This window comes from Adiantum capillus-veneris, chromosome 11 (genome assembly GCF_014529385.1).
Source record: "Adiantum capillus-veneris isolate H3 chromosome 11, ASM1452938v2, whole genome shotgun sequence".
NCBI lineage: Eukaryota > Viridiplantae > Streptophyta > Polypodiopsida > Polypodiales > Pteridaceae > Adiantum > Adiantum capillus-veneris.
Window position 1 is genome coordinate 114519838 of NC_140941.1, and position 24120 is coordinate 114543957.

A 24120-nucleotide genomic window follows, 5' to 3' on the forward strand; every position below is an offset into this window, starting at 1 on the left:
GATAGGCTTGGGCTCCTCAAACTCAAAGACCAAATCATTGACTAATTTAGCTGGCGCACCTTTATTAAGAGGTAGAAAACTTTTGAAGTTAAGTCTATGGCCCATCACTGACCAAAAGCAAAATGGGCGAGTGGTTTAAAATGCTTACATTAGAGGCTTTGTGAATTATGTAGTACAAAGGAATCTCATCAACCAATTTTTATCTATGTAGAAGCTTAGTCCCAAAAGCTCGGGTGTTGATCTTTGGAATGGAATCGACAACCCTTCTCATGCAAATCAAACACTTCACTTGTACCAGCATTCAAATTTAAGCTGCTAACAAGAGCTACCCCTCAGTCTTCACTTGTACCAACATTCAAATTTAAGCTGCTAACAAGAGCTACCCCTCAGTCGATTATAAGTGCAAGGTGGGAGCCAAGATGGCACAAACTTTTGAAATTTGTGTTTACTACGCAATACTCTAATGCTTGGAGGCTTGAGTAGCAACATGTGTAACGGAGAGGACTAACAATTGTTTCAATAGCCCTAATCTTTCTACATGTCTGATTGGTGATTCATTCATCATGTATGTCTATTATGCATTTGCCCACATCCATAGGACTTCATATTTGATGATGGTAAGTATATGTGTCAACTTCGGGGATAGCAATCTTTAAGAGCACAATGGCTACGAAAACAAATTGTTGATGCCAGAAAACCAAATGAAGAGCTACAGAATTTGCAAAACATTGATGACAAGAAATCTATACAGTAACAATCTTGCAAGTATGCTTAAATGGAGATATATTAACACCTCAACCTCAGATGCAACTCTCGCATCCAAAGTAGGACTCTTTTTCTTTTCATGGTAGTTTCAGGTTATTAAGTATTCATCTTCAAATAAATAGGTAATCAATGTGCACACAGACTGAATTTGATATCATGCTAGAAAAGTTTGATATGCACTTCACAACTGGTTTTGGTAGCTATAATAGCAGCTACTTTGCACTCACAATTCCTGATTTAAAATTCACATTGTAAAATCTAGTAATTTAACACTTTGTTCATACAAAGAAGCAAACCAATTTTAAAAACTCTACAATACCATTTCCTCATGAACGAAAGGAAAAGCATCAAACCTTTAACCATCCATCGAATGCTGTTGTGAAAGATAATTTTTAAAAAACCAATGTTGAACATCAGTCCATATTGTTTTGATAGAATGTATGCATCTGAGCGCGTAAAAAATGAAATCTTGCTGTCTTCAGCGATTGTCATTCAACCAGCCCTGATACCAATTTTGTTGTTGAGGGTGCCTAATAACTAAATACCAAAGTGTCTACACAACACACAAATAGCGAGAGTGGTAGCCCCACACGTAACAACGAACTTACTTCCACAGATTGAAAGTATGATCATTACCTCATCACAGACTTACACTGAGGAAACTACTTTTTAAGGCATTAACATGCGTATAATGATGCAAGGAGAGACACATCTCCCGATCATATCAGTCCTCAGAACTGAAATAAGAGAAAAGTAGTACATAGTAAACCTTGCTACCAACAATGTAAAAGTCGTGAAATGTATTGAAGCACAGGAGAGACTTCATACTAAAAGACTAGTTAAAATCTGAGAGCAGAAAGGTTCTTGTCCTATCTGTAGCAACCAAATACGTACGGAAGCCCTTTGAAAGATGGAACCCAAGAAAAAAAGAAGACGCAACACATGTCAATGAGGACAAGAGTAGAAGGTTATGTTACTAAAATGACACCTTTAACAACCAAAACTTAACTCAAATCTGCTGTAAAGAACTTCCATGCATCCAAATAAAAAGCAAGAATAAGTCCTCGTCATCTTTAATCAGAACCTTCCTCACCCAAATATCCGAACAACCGACAAGTTCCCAATGATCAAAACAATTCATATCCTAATAATCCAGCAGATACAAATCCTTACCTAAACATTGCTTACAAACACAACCGAGACTATTACGCTTGCCAGATTTACAAAGAATTTGATCACTTAAACCTGATTCAGAATGCTGGAGAAAAGCCTAAGGAAATGAAAGCATGTGCACTGGAAAAAGAACGAACACTAAGAGCTTGTATCAATATTGAAGGATAGAGCAACGTTTTCCTGAAAACTTTTAGTAGATATCACTGCTTCATGCCTGCCTTAACTGTACTCAACTTACAAACAATATCTCCTTCCAAGAAAAAGGACCCACCGTACGATACGGCTGCCAGCTTACACAGTCCAGACGCTCAACCTCTCCTAGAGGTCCCACAATATTTTCCTTACTCTAACCAGATAATCATTCTCACACCAATGATATCAGCGTCTCCATGAATACAAACCAAGTACCCAACCAAAATCAGAAAAATCAACTGCCAGCTGACACAATCCACAAGCTCAAATTCTTCTAAAATCTCCACCATATTCCCCTTTTTCGGGGTGATTATAATCCTCACATAAAAACCCATACGCAAAATCAAACCTGCCAGCTGACACAATCTAGAGGCAGAGTAATCATGACCAGCTTATCATTCTCACACCAATGAAACCGTAGGTGTATGACTTAGGTAGCAACCACGCACTGCGATTTGATTGGCTCCATAAAGATAGAGCACCTCAAGTTTGGATGGCCGCCATCCCCTGCCCAAAACCAACTTGCAGCACCATACGCTCAAACTGTGGACCAGCCCACTACAAGCCAAACCCGCATCCAATAGGCTATGCGGCTTTTGCTGCCAAGGGCCCCACTTTTTTAAACATGTGACTTTAACGAGCAGCTAGTGTGTAAAGCCTTGCCCTGACTATTTTACACATGCCATGGCCGGCGTGCAGTCTGTACCCACCCTAAAAACCAACCCCGAAAATGAAGCCACCCTGCAGAAAAGATTTATTTTTGTTTTTCTTTTATCCTTACTATGATTGAGAACATAATTTCAAAGGCTTCACAAAGCATACTACTTAATCACAACTGAAGGCTACTTGATTTGTGCGTGATGAGTGTGAGCCGCAAGGTGGCAGGTTTGATCCCGCCTCAATGCCGGACATCAAAAAACACATTTGAACAAAAATACCCACTTGACACAAATTACAAGATGAACCTCTGTTATTTTACAAATGGTTACAACTAATTGACAAGACATCATTAGGTTTATGAACTGACCACAAATGCACACACACCATACAAGGATTATACAAACATTCCCACTACCGATACTCATGCTTGATACTAAAGATCCCCCAGCTCGACTATAAATTTACTTGCCTTCCTAGATCCGGCCCCTGTCAAACCTCTCGGCCCTCACTATGTCATGCAGTACCCTTGTACCTGTCCAAGCAGCCATCCACATGCTTTCCACACTCCTCCCTGCACATTCATCCAAGCCTCGGTACAATAGCTGCAAATACAAAACCACTCCCCGCGAATTAGTACTGAGCACAGGAACAAGCTGGTTCCGACGACTTTTCCGTACTAAATCTCAGTAGGTCAGCACAAAAACAAGCCACCCCCGCACCTGTCCTTGAGTGGAACCAAAACGAAGCTGTATGTGCAACATCCCTGAGTAGTATGTCACCTACCTACGTGTCTTGAGACTATATGTCAGTCTGAATTTTAAGACACCCTATGGCATCTCAGAAATATTCACTATTTCGATGAGAGACAGACATGGAAAGACACCTTTGTTTTGAACAAGGTCTTACCATGCTCATTGTTGGTGTCCTACGGCAGCGTGTTTAATGCCAAATTGCCAATAAGCCAATACCTAATGCCCACAAATGAGAAAAAAGGCCAGCATAAGAGTAAGTACACCACTAGAAGAATGGGAAAGACCTAGTCTCATTTTGTGGTTGTGCGTTATTGAAAGAGCAATACACACCTGGCTAAAAGGGAATTGGGAGGGGAGCCCAATACAGACGACACAATCCTCTCGCCTTGATGGGCTGTACTGTGAGACCATGACATGATGCACAGTGATGTTCATGGCATCATCTTGCAGCCCGTGTCTTTAATGGCTCTGCAGCTCATACATCCATGAATTCAGCTTCGCAAAAGCTACTACTCACCCGACATCTATCATCATGAGCCATGTTAAAACTGACATGAGGCATGCATAATAATGTCTGCTTCTACAAACAAGAGATGCAATATACCTTCATAAGGTCAGAAAAGTCTGAACTTACAAATTGTAAGAGAGGCTAAAACACTCACAAAAATATAAAAATAATGTCAGTACTTCTACAAACATGAGATGCAATAATCAATGAACCAATGCAGAGTCCAGGCACAGTCCCCCTCTCAGAATGCAATACGTAATCTGAGGTAGACATATAACAAGAGATCTCATGGCCCAAATACGTTTCAAAAATTTAGACTTACCCTGTCCTCGTCACACTCAAGAGAACCTACAGTCATAGTACTCACTCAACCCCAACTGACAAAACTCATTAAAAGCGGGCAACAGTTGGTCCAACTCAGGCAAACTTGAACCACCTGCAAAACAGACTTGTGCAGAGAAACGAAAACATGTCACAATCAGAAACAAAGGTTAGTAGATGCTAGAATTTAAGCCACCACAATAAACCTTGTTAACAAATAAGTTTCACATGTAATCACCCTAAAACAAGCAGGATCCTTGCTTGACAGCATGTTCCCCACCAAACTCTAAATTCATTAGTTAAATCCTGCAAATGGATCAAGAAGAGAACTGCAGCCGTTAGTTGCACCTGTCAATCCGCCCCATGAAACCATTCAAAACAGATATTAGGCCAATACTCTTCACGAATACAAGAAGAAAATTTCCTAGGCTGAGACAAGCAAGTGAATCACAAAATACTTTGTTCAAACCTCGGTCTATGGTATATTCATGCAGTGCACACCAATTGCATTCCAAAGAAGTTACTTAATGAACAAAATAGTCCACAATTAGTTGCATACCTATCAGCGCCCCATCTCGGAGATAAACTTTTCGTATTCAGACTCCATTCCGCCACTCTGCTGAGCAGTTGGAGGTGCCGAAGAAGTAATTGTATTGATGGCCAGTGCCCAAGGAGGGAGTGCACTACTTTCAGAAGAGGGTGCTGCAGCAGTTGAAGGTGGTGGAGCTCCATAATAGGCTCCAGGCAATGGTGAACTTGAGCTAGAACGTGGTGATTCACCAGTTAAAAGCCCCATTTGTCTGGGCACCATCTTCATGCTACCCTGTGGTCCAGAAATACCTGGAGGTGGACTAGTTATACTGCCTGGCGGACCTTGAGAGCCTACACCAGGGGCAATAGATAAATGCGATTGCTGCAGCACGGCATTCGCATAAGGGCCTCCATGTGGAGGTAAGGGGGCTGACCCTTGAAGTGAGACAAAAGGAACAGGCCCATGCGGTTGATGGGAAAGTGCTTGCTGTGTATTCCAAGGAGGGGGTGGTCCCATAAGACCAAGTGGTGAAGGAAGGAGTAGCTTAGGAAGCTGTTGTTGCTCTTGCTGTGGTTGTTGCTGTTGATGTACACTCATAGCCTGTGCACCAGTAGCACTTGGGGGTTTACCTGCAATTCTCACTGCTAGAGCCTTTCCATCAACCCTATATCCATTCATATGCAGTACTGCCTGTGTAGCAGCAGCAGAGTCGCAAAACTTCACAAATCCATATCCCTTGCTTACTCCAGTTACACGATCTTTGATAAGCTTTAGATCATCAATTTTACCAAAAGGAGAAAATAACCTGATCAAGCCATCATCATCTATGCTGAGAGGTAGATAGCCAACATAAACACTCAAATCATCGCCATCTTTTCTCAATGTAGGAACAACTGCCGTGCCACCTGATCGAGGACCAACTCCACTACTTAACAATAGAGGATTGCCCCCTTGAGAACCAGGCAATGCTAGAATTGTACCTGATTGAACACTTGAGCCGACATCACAGGCACCAACTTTACTTCTAGACCCCTTTCCACCACCTAATTCAGCTAAAAAGCTCTTGTACTCATCATCCATCTTACTGGGACTAGAACTCTTTTTAGGACAATCAATGGTGGGATGGCCACCATCTCCACAAATTCTGCACAACACATCACTTTTGAAAATAGAGTTACGAGCACTACAAGTATACTGGCGGTGACCTGGCTCTCCACAAAGGCGGCAAACCTCATCTTCTCGAACTGTACCATTCAAAGCTGCAAGCTCCCGAAGCTGAGCTTTTTTGTGCTCATTTAGTCCTTCATCAACTGGAACAAGGAGCTTCTCTACCATTCCAACAGCCCTTTCCAAAGAATCAGCATTGTCTGCTTCAACGAGCACGTGTAATTCTTCATTTTCCCCTGGATCTGGCCGCATGTCTCTCTTTTGAGCTAGCCTTCCTTCCTTTGCAGATCCTTTTCCCCTGATCACAATTTTGGCACCAGTCTCCCTCTCCATTCTTTTCTGTGTGTTTCCTCGAGGCCCAATGATCAACCCCATGAAATTGTAACCTGGGTACTCCCTCAAAGGGATAAAAAGCTTTCTGTACAATTTGGGGGGCCTGTAATCAAGGGGCGGCTTATATGCAGGATTTCTTCTTAGCAATTCGGAGATAATCTCTTGCCTCTCTAGAATGAGCCTCTCTCTTCCCCTACACTCTCTAGTATTGAACCTAGTACCAAAGTTGTCATACACAGGTTCAGGGGAAGGCGACCTCATCCCATCCTCTCTTTCCTCAACGACTTGCCCAGTTTGCAACTTTTTACCGACATCCAAAAGCTTTATGTTTAAAGCTTGAACTTCAGGGTCGAGTTCCATGCCACCTGTAAGCTCCTTCACAAAGTCAGGTAACTGAATCAAAGGTTTCCGCTCCTCAGCAGCCCAACGTGATCTTCTTCTCTTTCCGCCTGATTCAGAAGCTTCTTGCCCCTCCCCAGATTCAGGAGTTTGAGGTTCCCATCTGCTACGTCTCCTCCTTGCAGTGCTTGCAACACTGGATGCATGTTTATCAGAGCTGTCCCCAGACGCCTGTAATGGCTGATTGTTGATTTCTGAAGTATCATCCCTCTGCGAGTTAGAAAGCACAGACTCTTCTTTGAAATTCTCCGCTGAATCACTTATCCATCCACCAATACCTGCTCTTTCTTCTCTCAAAAATGTGACATCTTCCTGTTGTCCTTCTTCAGAAAACCAGCCTCCTATCCCCTCTCTTTCTCCTGAAGCATCAACGTTGCTATCAGGGGCCAAGCCAGACACAGCTTCACCATTTGTGCCAGTCACAAACTCCTTCTGGGGGTCGCAATCCTCTCTGCTAATTCTATATTTAGGGTGAAATCCTGAACCAAAATCAATTATACACTGCTGAGGAGTATTATCTATACGTGGATAGAAGCAGGTATGGGCGCTCTCATTATTCAGATCCTCATGTTGAGCATTCGATGCTGCAGATGCATATTCATTGTGGCTATGAGGACCTGAAGCTTCATAAGAGCTATCAGGGTGCGATTCGGCTTCTGAGCGACGGACAGAAGGAGCATACGAGGAGTGATAAGAATGCTGTCGCTTCAAAATGGCGACATTGGCCGGAGGAATGGTAGTTACATCTGCAGCTACAAGAAACTCCTCCATGAAACCTGAGACGTACAGCATGAGGATATTGGCTACTATATAAACAACAAGATTAGGCAAGGCTACAGATACCTTGCTTTTGTTAAGCATGGTTAATCAATTTGGCTTATTTTTGGGGCATTTAGGCCTGTGTCACACACGGTCTGCGCCCATGTTTGGTGGGAAAAACATGTCCGAGTACCCATTCAAACCAGGCGGACGCCAAGAAAATATTTGACGCTGCAGGAAACCGATAAATCAGAGCTGTCAAAACGCTTCTTGGCCGGGTGTAGGTGGAGTGGGCCGGTCACCTAGTTGTGAGAAGTTGGTGCCCATGACATGGCATGCCAGCAGAGCATGGAGGGAGAGGTCCTATGGGCATGTGTGACAGGGAGAAGCTATGGTCGCTGCTTGGATTGGTCCAACAAAGCATCAAGAAGATGCGTCTGGATGCGTTTGACATGGACCTTAGGCCAGTGTCACGCATGAGCGGTTGGAAAGGTGGCGCATGACCTTTCATTTGTAGGCGGACAAGAAACCTTTCAATAATATGAGCCCAATTCAACAATGAATGCGACACAGACACATGGCTAGAGCTCTCATGCTCTCGCAAAGGAGCATGGCTCATGACCTCTGAGCAACCTCCCCACGTAGAGGTTGTTAGATGTCCACTGTGAGCTTGTGTTGGGCTAGCGGGCTACCTACCCCAGCCTGTCCCGCGGCTCTCGCCCCCTCACATATGTCTGACATCCTAATCATATTCGATCGATTCGTGTGTGACAAGGGCCTTAGTAAAGCGTTCCATGTAGCAATTATGGACCATTGGATCAAGCTTGCTTAGTAGTGTGACATGGCAAGCTAATGATGACAAACGTTCTTTTTTACTATTTCTTGTGGGAGGGGCATTAAGTAAGCATTATCTTCGTTTTTTCGTGCCATACTCACAATTGTGAGTGGAGATGTTATATTGACTTAGAACACATATACAATCAATCTTGAGTGCTTGTATAGATACGTTGTAGGAGCTTGACAAAGAGTTGTTACGGCCCGTATCAGACACGGGCGCTGGCCAGTGACGGGCCGATGAGAATTTACGCTCGGTGCTTTTTCCATTTACACAAGGTGGTGCCCAAGCGCACAACCTACCTAGATGGACTGCTGAGTCACGTCCGCCAGGCCCTCAGATTCGTTTGAGGGGTCACCCCCAGCCTCCCTCGCCCATCCTTGCTTGCAACTAATCCGGAAGCGCTAAAACTTAGCAGCCACCTCTTTTGTAGGAAATGGATGCCGCCTACGTCTGATTGGGGAGGAGGTCAAGGCAGTGACGTTCTTGCAAAAGTGGCTGCCCAAGCAAAACTAGATCACCCATGGCTAGCGCTCAGTTGTGACATGGGCCTAAGTATTACCACTTGAGTAGCCAATGCAACCAAGTGCATGTTTGCATTCTTTGATATTAGTGGTTGCCCCTCTCTTTGATCCTACAACATAAATGAGCTCAGTGTTGTCTCACATAACAACATTGAATTGAGCCACGACCTATTTTCCCTCAAAGACGCGAACGTTCTTGGTTCTCCATATCTATTTCAAATAATAGTATCTGGCGATTTCGGTGCAAACCAAAATGGCTTGGTTTTGCGATCTACTTTCTCCCAAGGTCAAGTCGTTTGTATAGAAGATAATCGTCCAGGTCTTTCACACCCATTTGCAATTTTTTGCGGCTAGACCCGCGTGGTAGGGCAGTTTTTGAACAGATGAAAGGGATCCTTTGAAGCTGATCTACAACCAGAGTAAGTGTCATTGCCAATCCCTCTAGCGCAGATCTTATTCCTAGTTGGGATGGCTCCCCATAGCACCTTCCATGTAAACATCTTCATGTAGCTCGACTATTTGATCTCCCTAATTTCTTTAACACTCTTCTGCCAACGCCAATTTTCCTTCCATATCTTTACGAGTGAAGCAAACTAGCCTGCTTTGTATATCAACCTGTTATAGGTATCTTGGGTCTTGGGGAGTGTAAACAATCTACCTTTTGGCCAATGCTAGACTTCCCAATCCAGCTCTGACCCAGTCGTAGGTGTAGGATAGAACTTCCAAGACTCTATTGATCGATATCCTTTTGTAGATAGTTGAAATATGTTGAAGTAATACTTGCTCCACTTCCTTTTAGCAAATGCTAGACTTCCCAATCCAGCTCTGACCAAGTCGTAGGTGTAGGACAGAACTTCCAAGACTCTATTGATCGATATCCTTTTGTAGATAGTCGAAATATGTTGAAAAAATACTTGCTCCACTTCCTTTTAGCAAAGCCTTTTTCTACCATGCCAGAGATGTGAAAGGCTAGAGATCCAAGGGCCATTCGCAATAGTTTTAGTACAATCTTTCCAACTCCCTTGACCGGAAAAGAGGCATTGTTGACACAATTGATCGTATTCACATAAAGGACAACCTTCAGAGAAGTAAACAAGTCACGATGCAAAGTAATGTACTTTGTAGCACCACTATCAAGGTACTAAACATGTTACTCTACAACAATTGACATACATGCATCATGGTCAAAAGGATCATAAGTACACTTTGCACTAAATGCACATTTTGCATCTACACCAATATCACAATCTCCATTTACAAACGATTATGCATTGGTCCAAGATTTGGCCTCTTTCTTCTTGGCTTCATTGGCCTTCAACTTAGGACATTGCTTGATCAAGCGATCATTAGCCTTGGAATAATAGCAACGCATCTTCTTCTTGCCTTTTCCACTAGAATTCCCATACAAGTTGCTACTTGGAGAAGCACTAGACATAGGTGACCTACTACTCATAGAAGAACCTCTAGAAGTGGTTGCATTACGGTTACCACTTCCTCTTTGAGCAACAACCAAAGCTTGTTTAACTGCACAATGTTTGGCCATGTTCTTTCTTGAAAGTGACTTATGTAATAGGATTGTGCATAATGCATCAAACTTGATAGCTTGAGAGTTTCCTTGGGTCATAAGTCTCCAAGCAGAGGCTAACAACGCATCAAGAATAGTCTGTACAAGTGAATTGTCGGAAACAACAAATTATGAAGAAGTGGGTTGCTCATTGATATCCTTGATACCAGTAAGAAAAGTATCCATGTCATCTTCCTCTTGCATAATCGTGGACTCCAACTCTTTAGGCAACAATGCAATTTTTGCCTCATATTGTGACTTGCATAAAGACCAGCGAGAGTATCCCAAGCTTGTTTTGTCGATTGTGATGAGCAAATGTGAGGAGTAATAATGCGCTTCACAAATAGAAAGTTAAGTTAGCCCTAGAGTGATGGGCGTACATACAATGCAGAGGGGGGGGGGGGGGGGGGGGGGGGGGGGGGAGAGAGAGAGAGAGAGAGAGAGAGAGAGAGAGAGAGAGAGAGAGAGAGAGAGAGAGAGAGAGAGAAATTGAGCAAATTCATTGAAAAGGCTCTCTCTATTAACTTTGTGTTGGATCCCCTAATCTTATGCAAAAAGCTCCCTTCGCCAAATGCTTGTTAATGTTGTAGCCCATCACCCAAAATAGTTCCGCCACATCAACAGACACCACTATAAAGTGGTGTTTGTGTGGTTGGAGGTCTTATGTGCACTTCTAACAAATGTGCTTGCACACAATCTACATGACATATGAAGGCAAGTGTATAAGTTTCACATGCAAGAGCATTATATGACTCTTGATTCCACAAAATAAGCAATAGATTCTTCACCTTGGAATACAATAGAATTAAAATACGAGCATCAAAGTAAATGGTTCTGGATAGAACTTATATGATACAACATTTGGTAGAGGTTAGCCAAAGACAATGCATGTGGGCATGTTTCAATTATTAAAGGATACAATGCACGCGGTGGGGGGTGGGGAGATGTACTTAACAATTCAACATAGAAAAACACACCTCAATTGGCATGCTGCAGGCAGGTGTGAGTGTCAATAAGACCCTTCATGCTCCATCTGCAATTGTTTTTTTAGTAATTTCTCTAATATCAATTCTCCACAATGACTTAGGGCTAGGTCATGTAACCCTGCTTTATTGCTATCCAACTAGAGCAGTTGCGTACTATTTCGCGATGTTTTACCTTCATCGTTAAGGTCAATAGTAAGTCAGGATAATAGCAGGTCAAACGCATGAAAGATTAGCGACCTAATGGTGGGTAGCAAGAGAAGCAAGGATATTGCTATTGTGATGAGGTAAATGACAAGTGATGCGATTCGTTTCATGGCATTTGGGTTAATGTCACCCAAAATTGTGCCGCCACATGGACATACATCGCTATAGAGTAGTGGTTGGGTGGTTGGAGGTCTTATGTTCTCAACGCACAAAACCGAAGAAGAGCATAGAGAACATATGACATTCACTAAGAGCATAGAGAACATCTGACACGAGAGAGAGAGAGAGAGAGAGAGAGAGAGAGAGAGAGAGAGAGAGAGAGAGAGAGCGATTAGAGGAGAGAGGACGAATCCTGATGTGAGGGTTGCAAACTTGCGAGTGGCAAGCTCAACCACCAAGAAAGGGAACCACAATGAACAACAAGTTAACATTACCAATATTGCCTTTTTAAATATGGCGTTCAGGCGCACATGCCTACAATATATCTCTCTCATAATTTACAGATAGGGTTTTAGGAATACAAAAAAATCCACTTAATTACAAGATTAGACAAGCTCACTTATTTCTCTCATAGTTCACGTAAAGGGTTACAAGAATAGATACATTCCACTTCATTACAAAATCAATCCACTTTAGAACAATCACATCTCTCTATTCAAAGAATGTTGAATGCGATCGTTCATAGCGGTTTACAAAAAATATCAATGTCCACACAATGTGAGGTGTTGTTTGGAATATCCACTCTAAGTAATGGGTTGGCGAATCTAACTCAATGTCTGGATATGGCCCCAACAAAGACGTTGCCTTCAGGCCACGATCCACCTCATATGAATGTTTCTTGTCTCGAACCTGCAACTCTCTCAATCGACGGGTTTGCAACTCTTCGTTGCAACTCTCGTGCAACTCTTCATTGCTCTCAAATATTGTCATCATACGGCCCATCTGGCTCCCCAACAAAGTCAATGCTCCACGATCTCCTCCGTATTGGACGACAACGTCGTTCTCATTTGTATATTGCGTGAGCAATTGCCAAACAAACCAATGTCCACGCTCCATACTCCCTACACAACAAACGAATGTCAAAGCTACCAAAAAAACTTTATTTAGAGACAGTGGGCATCAAAGTCTACCTTGCATTGGTGTCCCATCCTCCTCTTTTGTCCAATCCTCCTCCAATGAATCGAATTAGGCATCGTCCGCTGACGCTATGTCAATGGCCTCTGATGTCCAAGTGTGATCTTTCCTCATTGTGGACACAGACATTATGTGCACACTCCTACTTTACTTTTTGCATACTGGTGTTTTATAGACAACCACGTTTAGGTGGTCTTCACGCCATCCAGCAGCAACAACGATATCACACACCACTCCATAATTATTTAACTAGCAGACAACTACAAACACTCCTTTGTCATCGGCTGTTGCCATTGCGAGTCGAGCGATTTGTCCAAAATGGCATACTTCCATCTTGTTCCAATCTGGCACATCAAAATCGAGCAGCCTATACACAGGAGCATTGGATGGCAAAGACAGAATAGAATCGATCACTACATAATCGACTACCGACCCATCACACAATGGGCGAAGGCATTTCTCCATAGTGTGTGGCCTCACATTGCTTAGCAAAACATTCTTCAAGTCATCCTCTATCTTTTCCAAGCCATAATGCACAATTTGAATATGGTCGCCATTGCTATCTGCAAAAAAACAAATCAAGCATGATCTTGCAAGAAACATACCACAACTTCCATTCAAGAAGGGATTTCCACTTACCGGTTGATGGGTATATAACTAATGGCAGTTCTGAGACCTATAATATTTTTGTTTCTAGACTAGTTGCAAATCAATCACTTCCTTTGCAAACATTCCACTTCTTTTTCCCGAACACCACAAATATAGCTATAAAAAAGTGAATCATGCTTTTTAATCCTATGAACATCAACAACTCTCACGTTTCTCCTTGATACGCGCCGTTTTTTGTGAACTTGACACTTCCTTGGAAAGCTATCTTGTCTCATTCAATCTACATCGGATTGAAGACAAAAAAAATGATAAGATTATTTGATACCAAAGCTAGTTGCAGAAGTGAATAGATTCAAAAGATCTTACTTGTTTATGCACATCACAATGCTCAACATATGGGCCTCATTTGAAGAACCTATTGCTACTAGTTCTACTCAAACTCTTGGGTGCAGATCGACATCTTTTTTGTAGGCAACACCTAAAACCAAAGGGAAGGTCACACACTATTTGCATTTTACAACATGCAATTAAGCTAACATCATTAACAATGACATCGCTTACTTTCTTTAAGAACTCCCATCCAAGCGGCTAGCTTATGGTTGCCATCCCAAGTATACAACGTGTTGTCGCTCAAGCCGCCCCAACATTTTTGCCTCAAATTCCTCGCCATAAGGGATCCCATGTCTACATGATAGCGCCGTCAACATTGGGATGGCCCAGTGCATCAAAAGAGCATATGAAGCATCCATTGGGCTCATAATATCCCTCCGACAAGAATGTATCAGCCAATGGTTGCAGTCGCTTGGGGTCCCAGCTAACTTGTCTTGCTTTCTCCAGCTTCACCAAATGACATAGAGGTACCCAAGGCAATGGAGTTTCATGCTCTACTTGCATTGTTCAAATTATGTTAAAGCTCAAACTTTGCAACAAGCATTGCTTCTTTAAACTCAAACGCTCTCATGTACCTTCAAATTTCCAAGATGTTTCGATAACATATTCTGAGGAACTGTAACATATTAATTAATTGGAAATTCTCCTCCGGCATTCGCCCCTGCTGTCATGTAGGCCTCCATTTCTCTGTCATCGATCTCCTCGTATGAGTTGACATCATCGTCTACAAATCCAGACAGTGCTCTTTCATGCACTTTTGCTTTTCCTTTTGTTGCTTTTTTAGAATTTTATGTTGTCGCTATAAGTGGAGATGGCATAGTACTAACTGTTTTGCTCTTGGAGAGAGACACACTAGCAGATGGAGACATTTCTTGTGGTTGTTTCCTTACAGAAACAAGTTCAAAGCCTTTATCGAGATGAGCCCAAAAATTACCATATCGCTTTTAGGCCATGCAATAAGACTTTTTTCCACCTTCTTCAAAGGAGTCATTTCTTTGTTCATGGAAGGAACATGAGGTAGAGGAGCGTATGGCCATCATATACTTCTAACACCGCAATAGAGGCATCCATGTGGCAATATGCTCCCATGAAGCTTAGCCAAGTTCGATGTCTTGTCTATTTGACCTACACCAATTGCCTCTCCGTTGTAAATGAACTCAATGTAAGTGCCATCATCAAATTTCTTGGCCATCTTTAGTTTAAACTCGTGAATGTAAAGCACAAATGCTCTGACTGATCTGCAAAAAGGAAATAGAAATTTCATCCTTTTTTATCTCTTCTTATTTCTCTTCCTCTCACCCTTGCTCTAGCTCCCACCATCTTCAACCCACTCCCTCTCTCTATCACCACTCTCTCTTTGCTCTTTTTCCTCTATTTCTCTAACTTATTCTCTCCCTCAACTCTTTACCTACCAGCTCCTTCTCTCTCTGTCTCCCACCATCCCCCCCCCCCCCCTCTCTCTCTCTCTCTCTCTCTCTCTCTCTCTCTCTCTCTCTCTCTCTCTCTCTCTCTCTCTCTCTCTCTCTCTCTCTCTCCCCCCCTCTCTCTATCGTTCTCATTATGCATCATGCCCCCTATCACCCTCTCTCTTATTTCCTCATTCAACAAACTGCTTGTCCCTCGCACCCTCCCTTACTCCCTCCTTCATCCACCTTTCTCTCTCTATTCTACTCCCTCTCTCACTTACTCTCTATCTTTCTTCCTCCCCCTATCTGTTTCTCTCTCTCTCCCCCATCATTCTCTCTACACACCGCTCTTTCTTCCTCCCCCTCTCTCTCTCTCAGTCTCTCTCTCCCACCAATTTTCTCTCTATGCACCCTACCCCCTGCTCTCTCTCTCTCTCTCTCTCTCTCTCTCTCTCTCTCTCTCTCTCATGCCTCTTATATCCATCAAGTTAAAAATAACAACTTAACTTCATATTTTTCCTCCTTCTCTCTCGCTCTATCTCTTTGTCTTTGTCTCCCTCCCTCCCTCTCTCTCTCTCTCTCTCTCTCTCTCTCTCTCTCTCTCTCTCTCTCTCTCTCTCTCTCTCATGCACAAGCCAAAGGTGAGTGCTAGCGCTCACAACCAGCGTATGAGAGTGCTTTCATGCACAAGCCAAAGGTGAGCGCTAGTGCTCACAACTAGCGTATGAGAGAGAGAGAGAGAGAGAAGAGTAGAGATAGAGCGAGAGAGAAAAAGATAGAGACATGGCGCTCAACTCAATTACAGTATCGTTAGTATTTCTTGCAAATCAAAAACTTACCTGCTAACTCCTATTTATAGACCCTTCTCAATCAAGCATCTCTTTGACTGTCTCTCTTAATCATCACTTTCACTTTCTCTCTCTCAAAGTGAGCGCTAATGCCAAGTGTATCATGTGCCAATGATTGTAAAAATATCGGGTTAAAGGAGAATCACAACTGAATCCTTTTGATTTTGAAGAGAAATCGATTTTGAAAGGCGACAGTGATAGTAGTTGTTAGCGAAGGAGGGGACTGATGTTGTCAGGGAGCAAGAGCGCCTTCTAGTACTGGGCAAGATGAGGTGAAGAAGCAGGGAGAGCATGGCGCTCCTTAGGGCTTAGGCAAGGGGATTATGGAGTATTTCTGCACAATCTTGGCAGTGTAGAGAAGTTATTTAAACTTTTAGAAAAGCGATAACACACATCATTTTCGTGATCAAGGAGCACAATGCATGCGATCAAGCCGGGGAGCAGGTCGACAGGGAGAGAGAGAGAGATGAAGCAACAAAAGTTGTCGTAGAATGCCAAAAGTTGTAGGAAAGGGTTAAATATAATCTCTTTCACTAACTCTCTCCCACAAAGTGGGCGCTAGTGCTAAGCTAAATATGGAGAGAGAGATAACACATAAGCATTACCTCTTTCACGTCAGAATATTAACATGTAATCACGCAAAGGGGGGGTTGCAAACACACACACACACACAATATCGTCACATTTTTGATAGGGCTGCCTCTTGTAGTGTCCAAACCCTTGTATGCCAACGACACACAAGTTCATAGCCAAAACCACGGGGAGAGACATGTGCCATTGGTTTGCCCACATAGTGCAAAAAGATGATCATCTCGTTTGTTGTTGAGTATATCCATCCCATCATGCTCTGAATCGTTGATTTCAGCTCCTTATCATCATGTTGTGCAAAATATACGCCATCATGTCATGCATATGAAACTCCTGCCTTCCTCAGGATTTGACACATATGAAGGATGTCGTTTACTACTTTGTTGCATTGGTCTTTGCATTTCCCAACAACATTGTGTGGATAGGGGTGATCCCTACAACGAGGAGGCATGCCTACATTACAGCTTGAGAAATTGCGAGCGCATTGGCAGTCAAAAATGTTGTAGACGTCTTCCCCAAAAGTTTGAGAAATGGCACTATATCCATGAGAAGAGTCTCGCACAATTTGATAATCCATCAGTAGCATCACATGCCCTCTAGTGCAAGTAGACTCACCTAAACTATATTACGATTAGTAATCTAAAACAAATAAAAAATTTACCTATTATTTTCTATATATAGGCTCCCCTTTCTCAACCATGTATTTCACTCTTTCTCTCAATTGTTAGATTTTGCTTTTTTAATATATTTTTCGCTTGGGTAAGAAAGTTTACATTAGAAAAATTTACAAAGTGAGAGAGGGCCCTAAAGAGTGATAGAAAAGAGAGAGAGAGAGAGAGAGAGAGAGAGAGAGAGAGAGAGAGAGAGAGAGAGAGAGAGAGAGAGAGAGAGAGGGATAGAGAGATATGGGGGGAGCAGAGATAGATAGTTAGATAGATAGATTTTATTATGGTCCTTGGAGGTCATCTGACCTATGGGACCAAAGTTACATGTGATGTAGTATGCGCGTGGCTGATGAGTGACTCTTGATGCTCCAAAATTGTGGTGATGAGAGTCACAATGGAGAGCCCACATTGTGGTTGGGAGAGGAAAGTGTGTAGGTCTAAAAATATGAGGGAAGCAAGTTCGGATGTGACCAAAAGCTGAGCACTCTAGTAGTGTGTGGTACTCTAACTCTCAAAGTTGCAGTGAGCATAATGTGCACAACCAATTTGACTCTTCTCCATTTCCCTAACGCCCCGTCTCACATTGAAGGGAGTGGGAGCTAAGCTGAATGGCTGCAATAGTGCATATCATTGACAAGGGAATAGGCTCAAGCATGTAAGTGTGAGTACGGTTTCCCTGTTCAGCGAAGAACATGGTTTTGTAGTCGGAGGCAATATGGATGGTGTAATGTATGAAGCGTGACCCATCGGATTCCTCCCAACCCGTAATACATTGGCGTTGTAGAAAAGCTTCATTCACTTGCAAGTCAATTGAGGCATCATGTAGCAAGTGCAATGCATCCCATCTCCCAAACCACTTCTTTATGTCTTGCATTCATCCCGTGCTCAAGATCTTGCTTTTATACGTCTTTTGAACTTTTTTGTTTGCTTCCCATGCAATTGTAGGAAGTCAATGCGACTGGTTTTGACGCATCTTTATCATGTCCCTCCACAACCCCTTTCCATGCCCATAACCTCAATTAGAAGAGATCCCGACTCAAGATGTAGAAGCATATATGGTGTTTGTGTCTTAACTTGGAGAAAGCTTGTAAGAAAACTCTTTTGGACATTCTCAAACTCTTTCCAAGTAGACTTTGAGATCCTCCCACCCCACACTTCAATTCCATAAAGAAGAACCGGTGTAACCAAAGTGTCAAAAAGGTACTTCTTGAGAACCCAACACTTGATGTTTCCCGCATTACATATGTTCTCAAATGCATAGTATGCTCTCTTTCCCGCTTCCAAACAACACATAGCACATTTGTGTCACTTTTGATTGGCCAAAACCTCAAGGACAAGGTACTTAAATCTCTCAACAACAACTTCAAGTGTCTCATTGTTGTACACAATGCATGGCTTCTTCTTCTGGTTGGTTTTCACAAGCATAACCTTTGTTTTGGATTCATTCACAATCAGCCCACTATGCAAGCAAAAGCTCTCAAGGACAACCATAAGTTTTTGTGCATCTTCTAAAGTGCGTGCTAGAAGCACTACATCATCCGCATATAACAAAAGCATGATTATCACATTGCAAATAGTGACCTCTTCAATGCCTTCTTCTTGCATAAAGTCAAGTACCATTTGTTTTAATTGATTGATGCATAGAACAAAGAGAGTTGGTGAAAATGGACATTCTTGTTCAACCCGAATAGTGCTTACATTAATTTCTAAAAGTCCTCTTCCCATGCACAATTGACACATCACCTTCTCATAGATTTGAGAAACCACAAGCATAAACTCACTTGGCACTTGGAGTTCTTTCATCCTTCTCCACAAATTGTTACGTGGAATCATATCAAAGGCTTTCTTAAAGTCCACAAAACAACAATACAATCGTTTGCCTTTCAACCGACTTTACTCCATGAGAACACGAAGAGTGAGATGATCAATGGTGCTATCGCATCGATGGAAAACTTTCCCATAAGAGACCCAATCATTATAATTTGGTAGTTGTTTACATTATTTACATCTCCTCCTTTATACAAAGGCTTGACACAATTAATACTCCAATCATAAGGCATACCATGTTGAAGTGCAAGGTTGAACATACCACACATCCACTCATGTGTAAAATCTCATGTCCATTTGATCGTCTCCGGCTTGATACCTTAAAGATCTCTCGCTTTGCGAGTGGCCAACGTTTCAAGCTCACCGCATACATCCTCAATAGTAAAAAAAGAGGGCATACATGGGAGTAAACCATAAAATGAAAATTTTCAGGATTTAGTTGCTCATATAGTTACATACAATGTGTGTACATATCCACAAGACTCAAGTTACCAAAATTCTCAACCCGCTTGCCCCTCAAGTTTCTTCAAAATCTTCCACATGCATGTGCCTTTTATTGGACTTGAAAAAATTGTTGCTTTACTTTCCATCTTCTTCTCTTCTTTTGAATCAATGCCTTGTATGTATGCAATGACTTTGATAGTTGTATTTGTCCATAGTTGCATCAAGCTTTATCAAGGACTTTCGAGCATCTTGACATTATTTATCAAACCACCTTTTGTGTGATCTATCTTTGTTGATACCATGGATACTCTTTATGGCAAATCATTCTTCAGCACAAGAACAAATAACTTTCTTGAAAGCTTCCCATTTAGTTTCCAATGGCGCGTCATATTGAAGCTTTGTCATCCATAACTTTTGCTCAACCATTTCAATGTACATTGGTACCTGTTTGAAATCCATAAATAGTGATAATGTCTCTTCCCTTTGGGTGAGATTATCATGCTTAGTTGCTTCTCCACATGCAAGGTCAATACATAAGGTTCGATGGTCTGATTCCGGGGTCCATTGGCCAAACATAAAACTCTTTATGCGATACATGATGGCTTTCGAGAGTAGCATATAGTCAATCACACTATCCCCATTATGTTTTCTACATGTAAATCCAGTAGTTCCACTCCACAAAGATAACTATTGGCAATGAGCATACCCATGCTATTACACGTGTGTAAAAGTAGCTTACCACAATGATCCGGATCTTTCTCATCCTTTGAAGTACAATCATGTAAGTGAGCTTCCTCCAACTCCCTTGAAATGTATGGCATATCAAATTGTTGAGTATCATGTTGCAATGTTTTTGTGTGAGCATTCATATTCCCCAAGACAATAACATCACCTTCGCCTTTGAAATAAGCAATGTTCTCTTCTAAATTAAAAAATGGACGATCTCTATCCATGCAGCATTAAAGGGGAATCATGATGAAGAATGTAGCAATCGGCTACAAAAATGGGTGCTCTATATGGTCTCATAATTTTTAGCCATACATAACATTTATACTTGTCATCTTTCACAGTTGATACAAAATCTTCCGATCATTTCTTAACCATACATGCTACCCCTCCTTGCCCTCTTCGTTGCTTGAGATTCTTTGACCACATCAATTGTAATCTTCCAAGCTGTTGATCCTTTGTATATCATGCTCCCAAGTTTCAATAAGAAGTACAACATCTGCTTTGCTTTCAATGCCAACCTTGGAATTCCATGGAGATCCATTGCAATTCCAAAAGCATATTTTTAATTGTAACTCGGCCTCATAGGTCGCACATTCCTATTTGCTCGAGGGACTTGCCTCCTCCTTGGGCACATTTTTTCGTGAGATATCTCCTTGTTTTTCTTATTCCTTTCCTCATATGCCTTGCGATACATATTTTGTTGCTTAATAGTGCGATCTTCACATACAAAACATTTTGTATCCTTCAAATAGATCCAACTATTGTCAAGGATAACCTTTTGTTTGGTCTCATCCGGCATGGTGCATACAACTGGCCGTTCTCCTGAGTGATGAGCTCCTTGCTTATCCACTCTATGTGCTCCATAGACTATAACTCCAGACATGCCAAAGTGGGTTTTGAAGAAATCCTTGATAACAATGGCAAGAGAAGGAGGTGTCTCTAACTTCTCATTGGGAATTCCACGAATAACAATGCTAAAGTGGGTTTTGAAGAAATCTTCGATAAAAATGGTGTTAGCAGCGACTAACACAGGCTACACCGATTGTGCATCAAGCGGGAGATATGCTATGGATGTGACTCACATTGTATAAGGTCTTGGGCTCATTGGGACTTCCAAAGTTATATATGCTAGTTAGAGGGCTAAACTTAAACCCATAGTAGAAGGGATTGTAGTGAAAGCCTTTATAAGGAAGCCTTTATCCAAAGAGGCTTCATTCTTGAGTATCCACTCTTGAGGATCCACTTTTGAGAGCTCTCTCTCTCTCTCTCTCTCTCTCTTGAGTGTTCACTCTATGGATGGCTAGTGCTAATCCATTGTAATTAGAAATGATTTCTTAATCTAATCTCTACTTTCTCATTAGTTTCAATTCTTCTATTCCATTATGTCATGGAGTAGTTTCACCTTTCTCATTATTTTGGATTTGAGTATGTGTGATGACTTCTTACTTATTAACCACTCTTATCCTTCTATGAGCATTCGATTTGTGATATTTAACATCACTAATTAGGTTGATTAAGTTGGTTCTTAATATTGTAATTAGTATATGTGCCCTATTGTTTGTGTGTGGATGGGTTTTATGAAACTCTAGCACCATTCACCTTGTGTGTGTAGCTTTTTTGATGAAGTGTCTTGATTGGCATGTGGTGATTGGAGAGGCCCACACCAAAGCAATTAGTGTCTGCTTGTCATTAGTGCGTTTAGAGATTCTAATCTATGGTAAGTCAGACTTTAGTGGGCTTAATGTGTGTAGGACATGCTTGGTTGATGATGTGATTAGAGTTAGTGATTAATGACTAATCTCTATTGCATTGGATGAGCATACTCTTGAATCCTCTCATTCGATACATCCGATGCTCATGCTTTGATGCCCTATCCGGGTTGCCAATCCTAGGGTTGATAATTTTTTTGGTCTTGGGTTGATTAGGCTATGCTACAATTGCCCCCAACATTTGGCGCTGTTGCCGGGGATCAATAACCTAAGCTAGTGAGTATAGGATGTTTAGAATAGAGTAATTTCACTACCAATTTCATTGGTTTTTGAGTGTGTGTAACTCAATTTTGGTTTTATTGATGATATTGTGCAAGTAATTGAAGCTGATTTTTAAGTTATGAATACCCCAAACCCCCAATTTCACTAATTTCATACTAACCCTTACTAATTTCGCTTCATTTCTATGCTAATTGTACTAATTCCATGCTAACTTTTACTAATTTTTAACTAACTTTACTAACCTAACCGCTAACATTTGAAGTGTAATGTATGTTCAATTCCCTTGTACGAGGTGGAATCAACACTTTTATCAAGTTAATTGTGCTAATCCATGCCTAATTTGATGATTTGAGTGTTTGATTTTTGGCCTATAATGGTCAATTTTTGGGTTAATTTGAAACATCCACACATGTGTGTGCATGATGCGTCTTCGCGTGGAGCAAAGGAAAAGCTTGGAGTGTGATTACGATGTAACTGTACTCACTTGCTCATGTCAATTCTTGATTGATTAATGTGGTTCAATGTTGCTAATTAGTTGCTAAAATTAGGTGTGTAAATCAATTGACCTACACTTTGCACTTAATTTGATTCACTTGGAATGAAATTGATGGTCAACTTCGACTAATCATCATAAAATCTAATATCTAACCAACCCAAATGATTCTTTCATATTAAACTGATCATTTAATGTGGGATAATAAACGGGGACAAGGGTTAGAATATAGACATGTGCTTACGGATCTATCTCAACACGAGGCTAAGGGTAAAGGGGTCCAAATGAGAGATGGTATGTCAAAGAGCAATGCTACCTAATGGAGCTTAGAAGACCTTAGGGTTAGCTTCATTAAAGACCTCCAAAAGTTAGTGTTATAAAGTCCTTTGATGTTACGCAAGCTAGGGCTAACCTCGAGGTGGAAATCGTACCCAAGCATGAGGTGCTAAGACGCTTAAAGTGGTTGTGGGAACCTTGTCCAAAACTTGAGGTGATTTTTATGCTTAAATGACTAAGGTTTTTGAAATGTTAAATTCAGAGATAAATTCTCAAGAGGCATGAACGTCAATGCTTGATTGCCTAAGGCTTGAAGTTTTCAATTCAAAACAAAAGACTTAAGAAGCATAAAAGACACATGCTTGCTTGATTGACTAAGTCCTTGAAGTATTCAATTCAACCAAATGACTTAATAAGCATAAAAGACACATGTTCAAATGATCCTCCACATGTGCCCTCATGACGTGCTTAAATGCTATTGGTTAGGTTTTAAAGGGATCCAATGAGAATTTAGATACATTAAAAAAAAATAAAATCTTTCTCTCAAAGAGGAAAAAGAGGACACATGTCCATATGAAATTATAAAATAATATGAGAGTGAGAGAGAGAGAGAGAGAGAGAGAGAGAGAGAGAGAGGTATGGACCAAGCATGAGAGGGGGTAAATACTCTCTCTCACACACACATACATTCTCTCATTGTGTGGAGTGCAAAGTGCAAGAGCTCCATCTCCTCTCCAAGCTTGTTGAGAAGTGGAGAACCTACACCAACACTCTTGGCTATGGAATGCAAATTCAACCAAGAGCCATGCTTCAATGCTTAAGCTTGCCATCTTCTTCATCTTCATTTCTATGCTATTATGCTATGCTAATCAAGAAGAGTGATGATAAGTGAGGAATTACTTCTTTTTCCTATGGAATGTTTCTTCTTCCTCTTCCCTACCCTCATTCCCTGCTAGCTCTTTCCACCTTCGAAGGTGTTTGAGACCTTGGGACTGAGGCTTGGGAGAGTTTTATGCTTTTGCAAAGTTTATGTTATGCTCGTGATT

General features: G+C 41.6%; 1 protein-coding gene across 7 annotated transcripts; it reads right to left on the reverse strand.

The window, feature by feature from the left end:
* Positions 1-3053: 3053 nt before the first annotated feature.
* LOC147447866 (uncharacterized) lies at positions 3054-7678 on the reverse strand. Of its 7 annotated transcripts, none has more exons than XM_086523744.1 (4): positions 4931-7678; positions 4610-4677; positions 3873-4498; positions 3054-3758 (listed from the first exon to the last, which is right to left on the reverse strand). In XM_086523744.1, exon 1 carries the CDS (start codon positions 7661-7663, stop codon positions 4934-4936), a length of 2730 nt encoding a protein of 909 aa, XP_086379870.1. In that variant the 5' UTR covers positions 7664-7678; the 3' UTR covers positions 3054-3758; positions 3873-4498; positions 4610-4677; positions 4931-4933. The 7 variants fall into 7 exon arrangements, with proteins under 7 accessions (XP_086379870.1, XP_086379869.1, XP_086379866.1 ...); XM_086523743.1 differs by having other exon boundaries at positions 4610-4719; XM_086523740.1 differs by having other exon boundaries at positions 3873-4677.
* Positions 7679-24120: the final 16442 nt, after the last annotated feature.

Coding starts and splice junctions, on each gene's coding strand:
- LOC147447866 (XM_086523744.1), bottom strand. CDS start 7,663: ATGCTTAACAAAAGCAAGGTATCTGTAGCCTTGCCTAATCTTGTTGTT.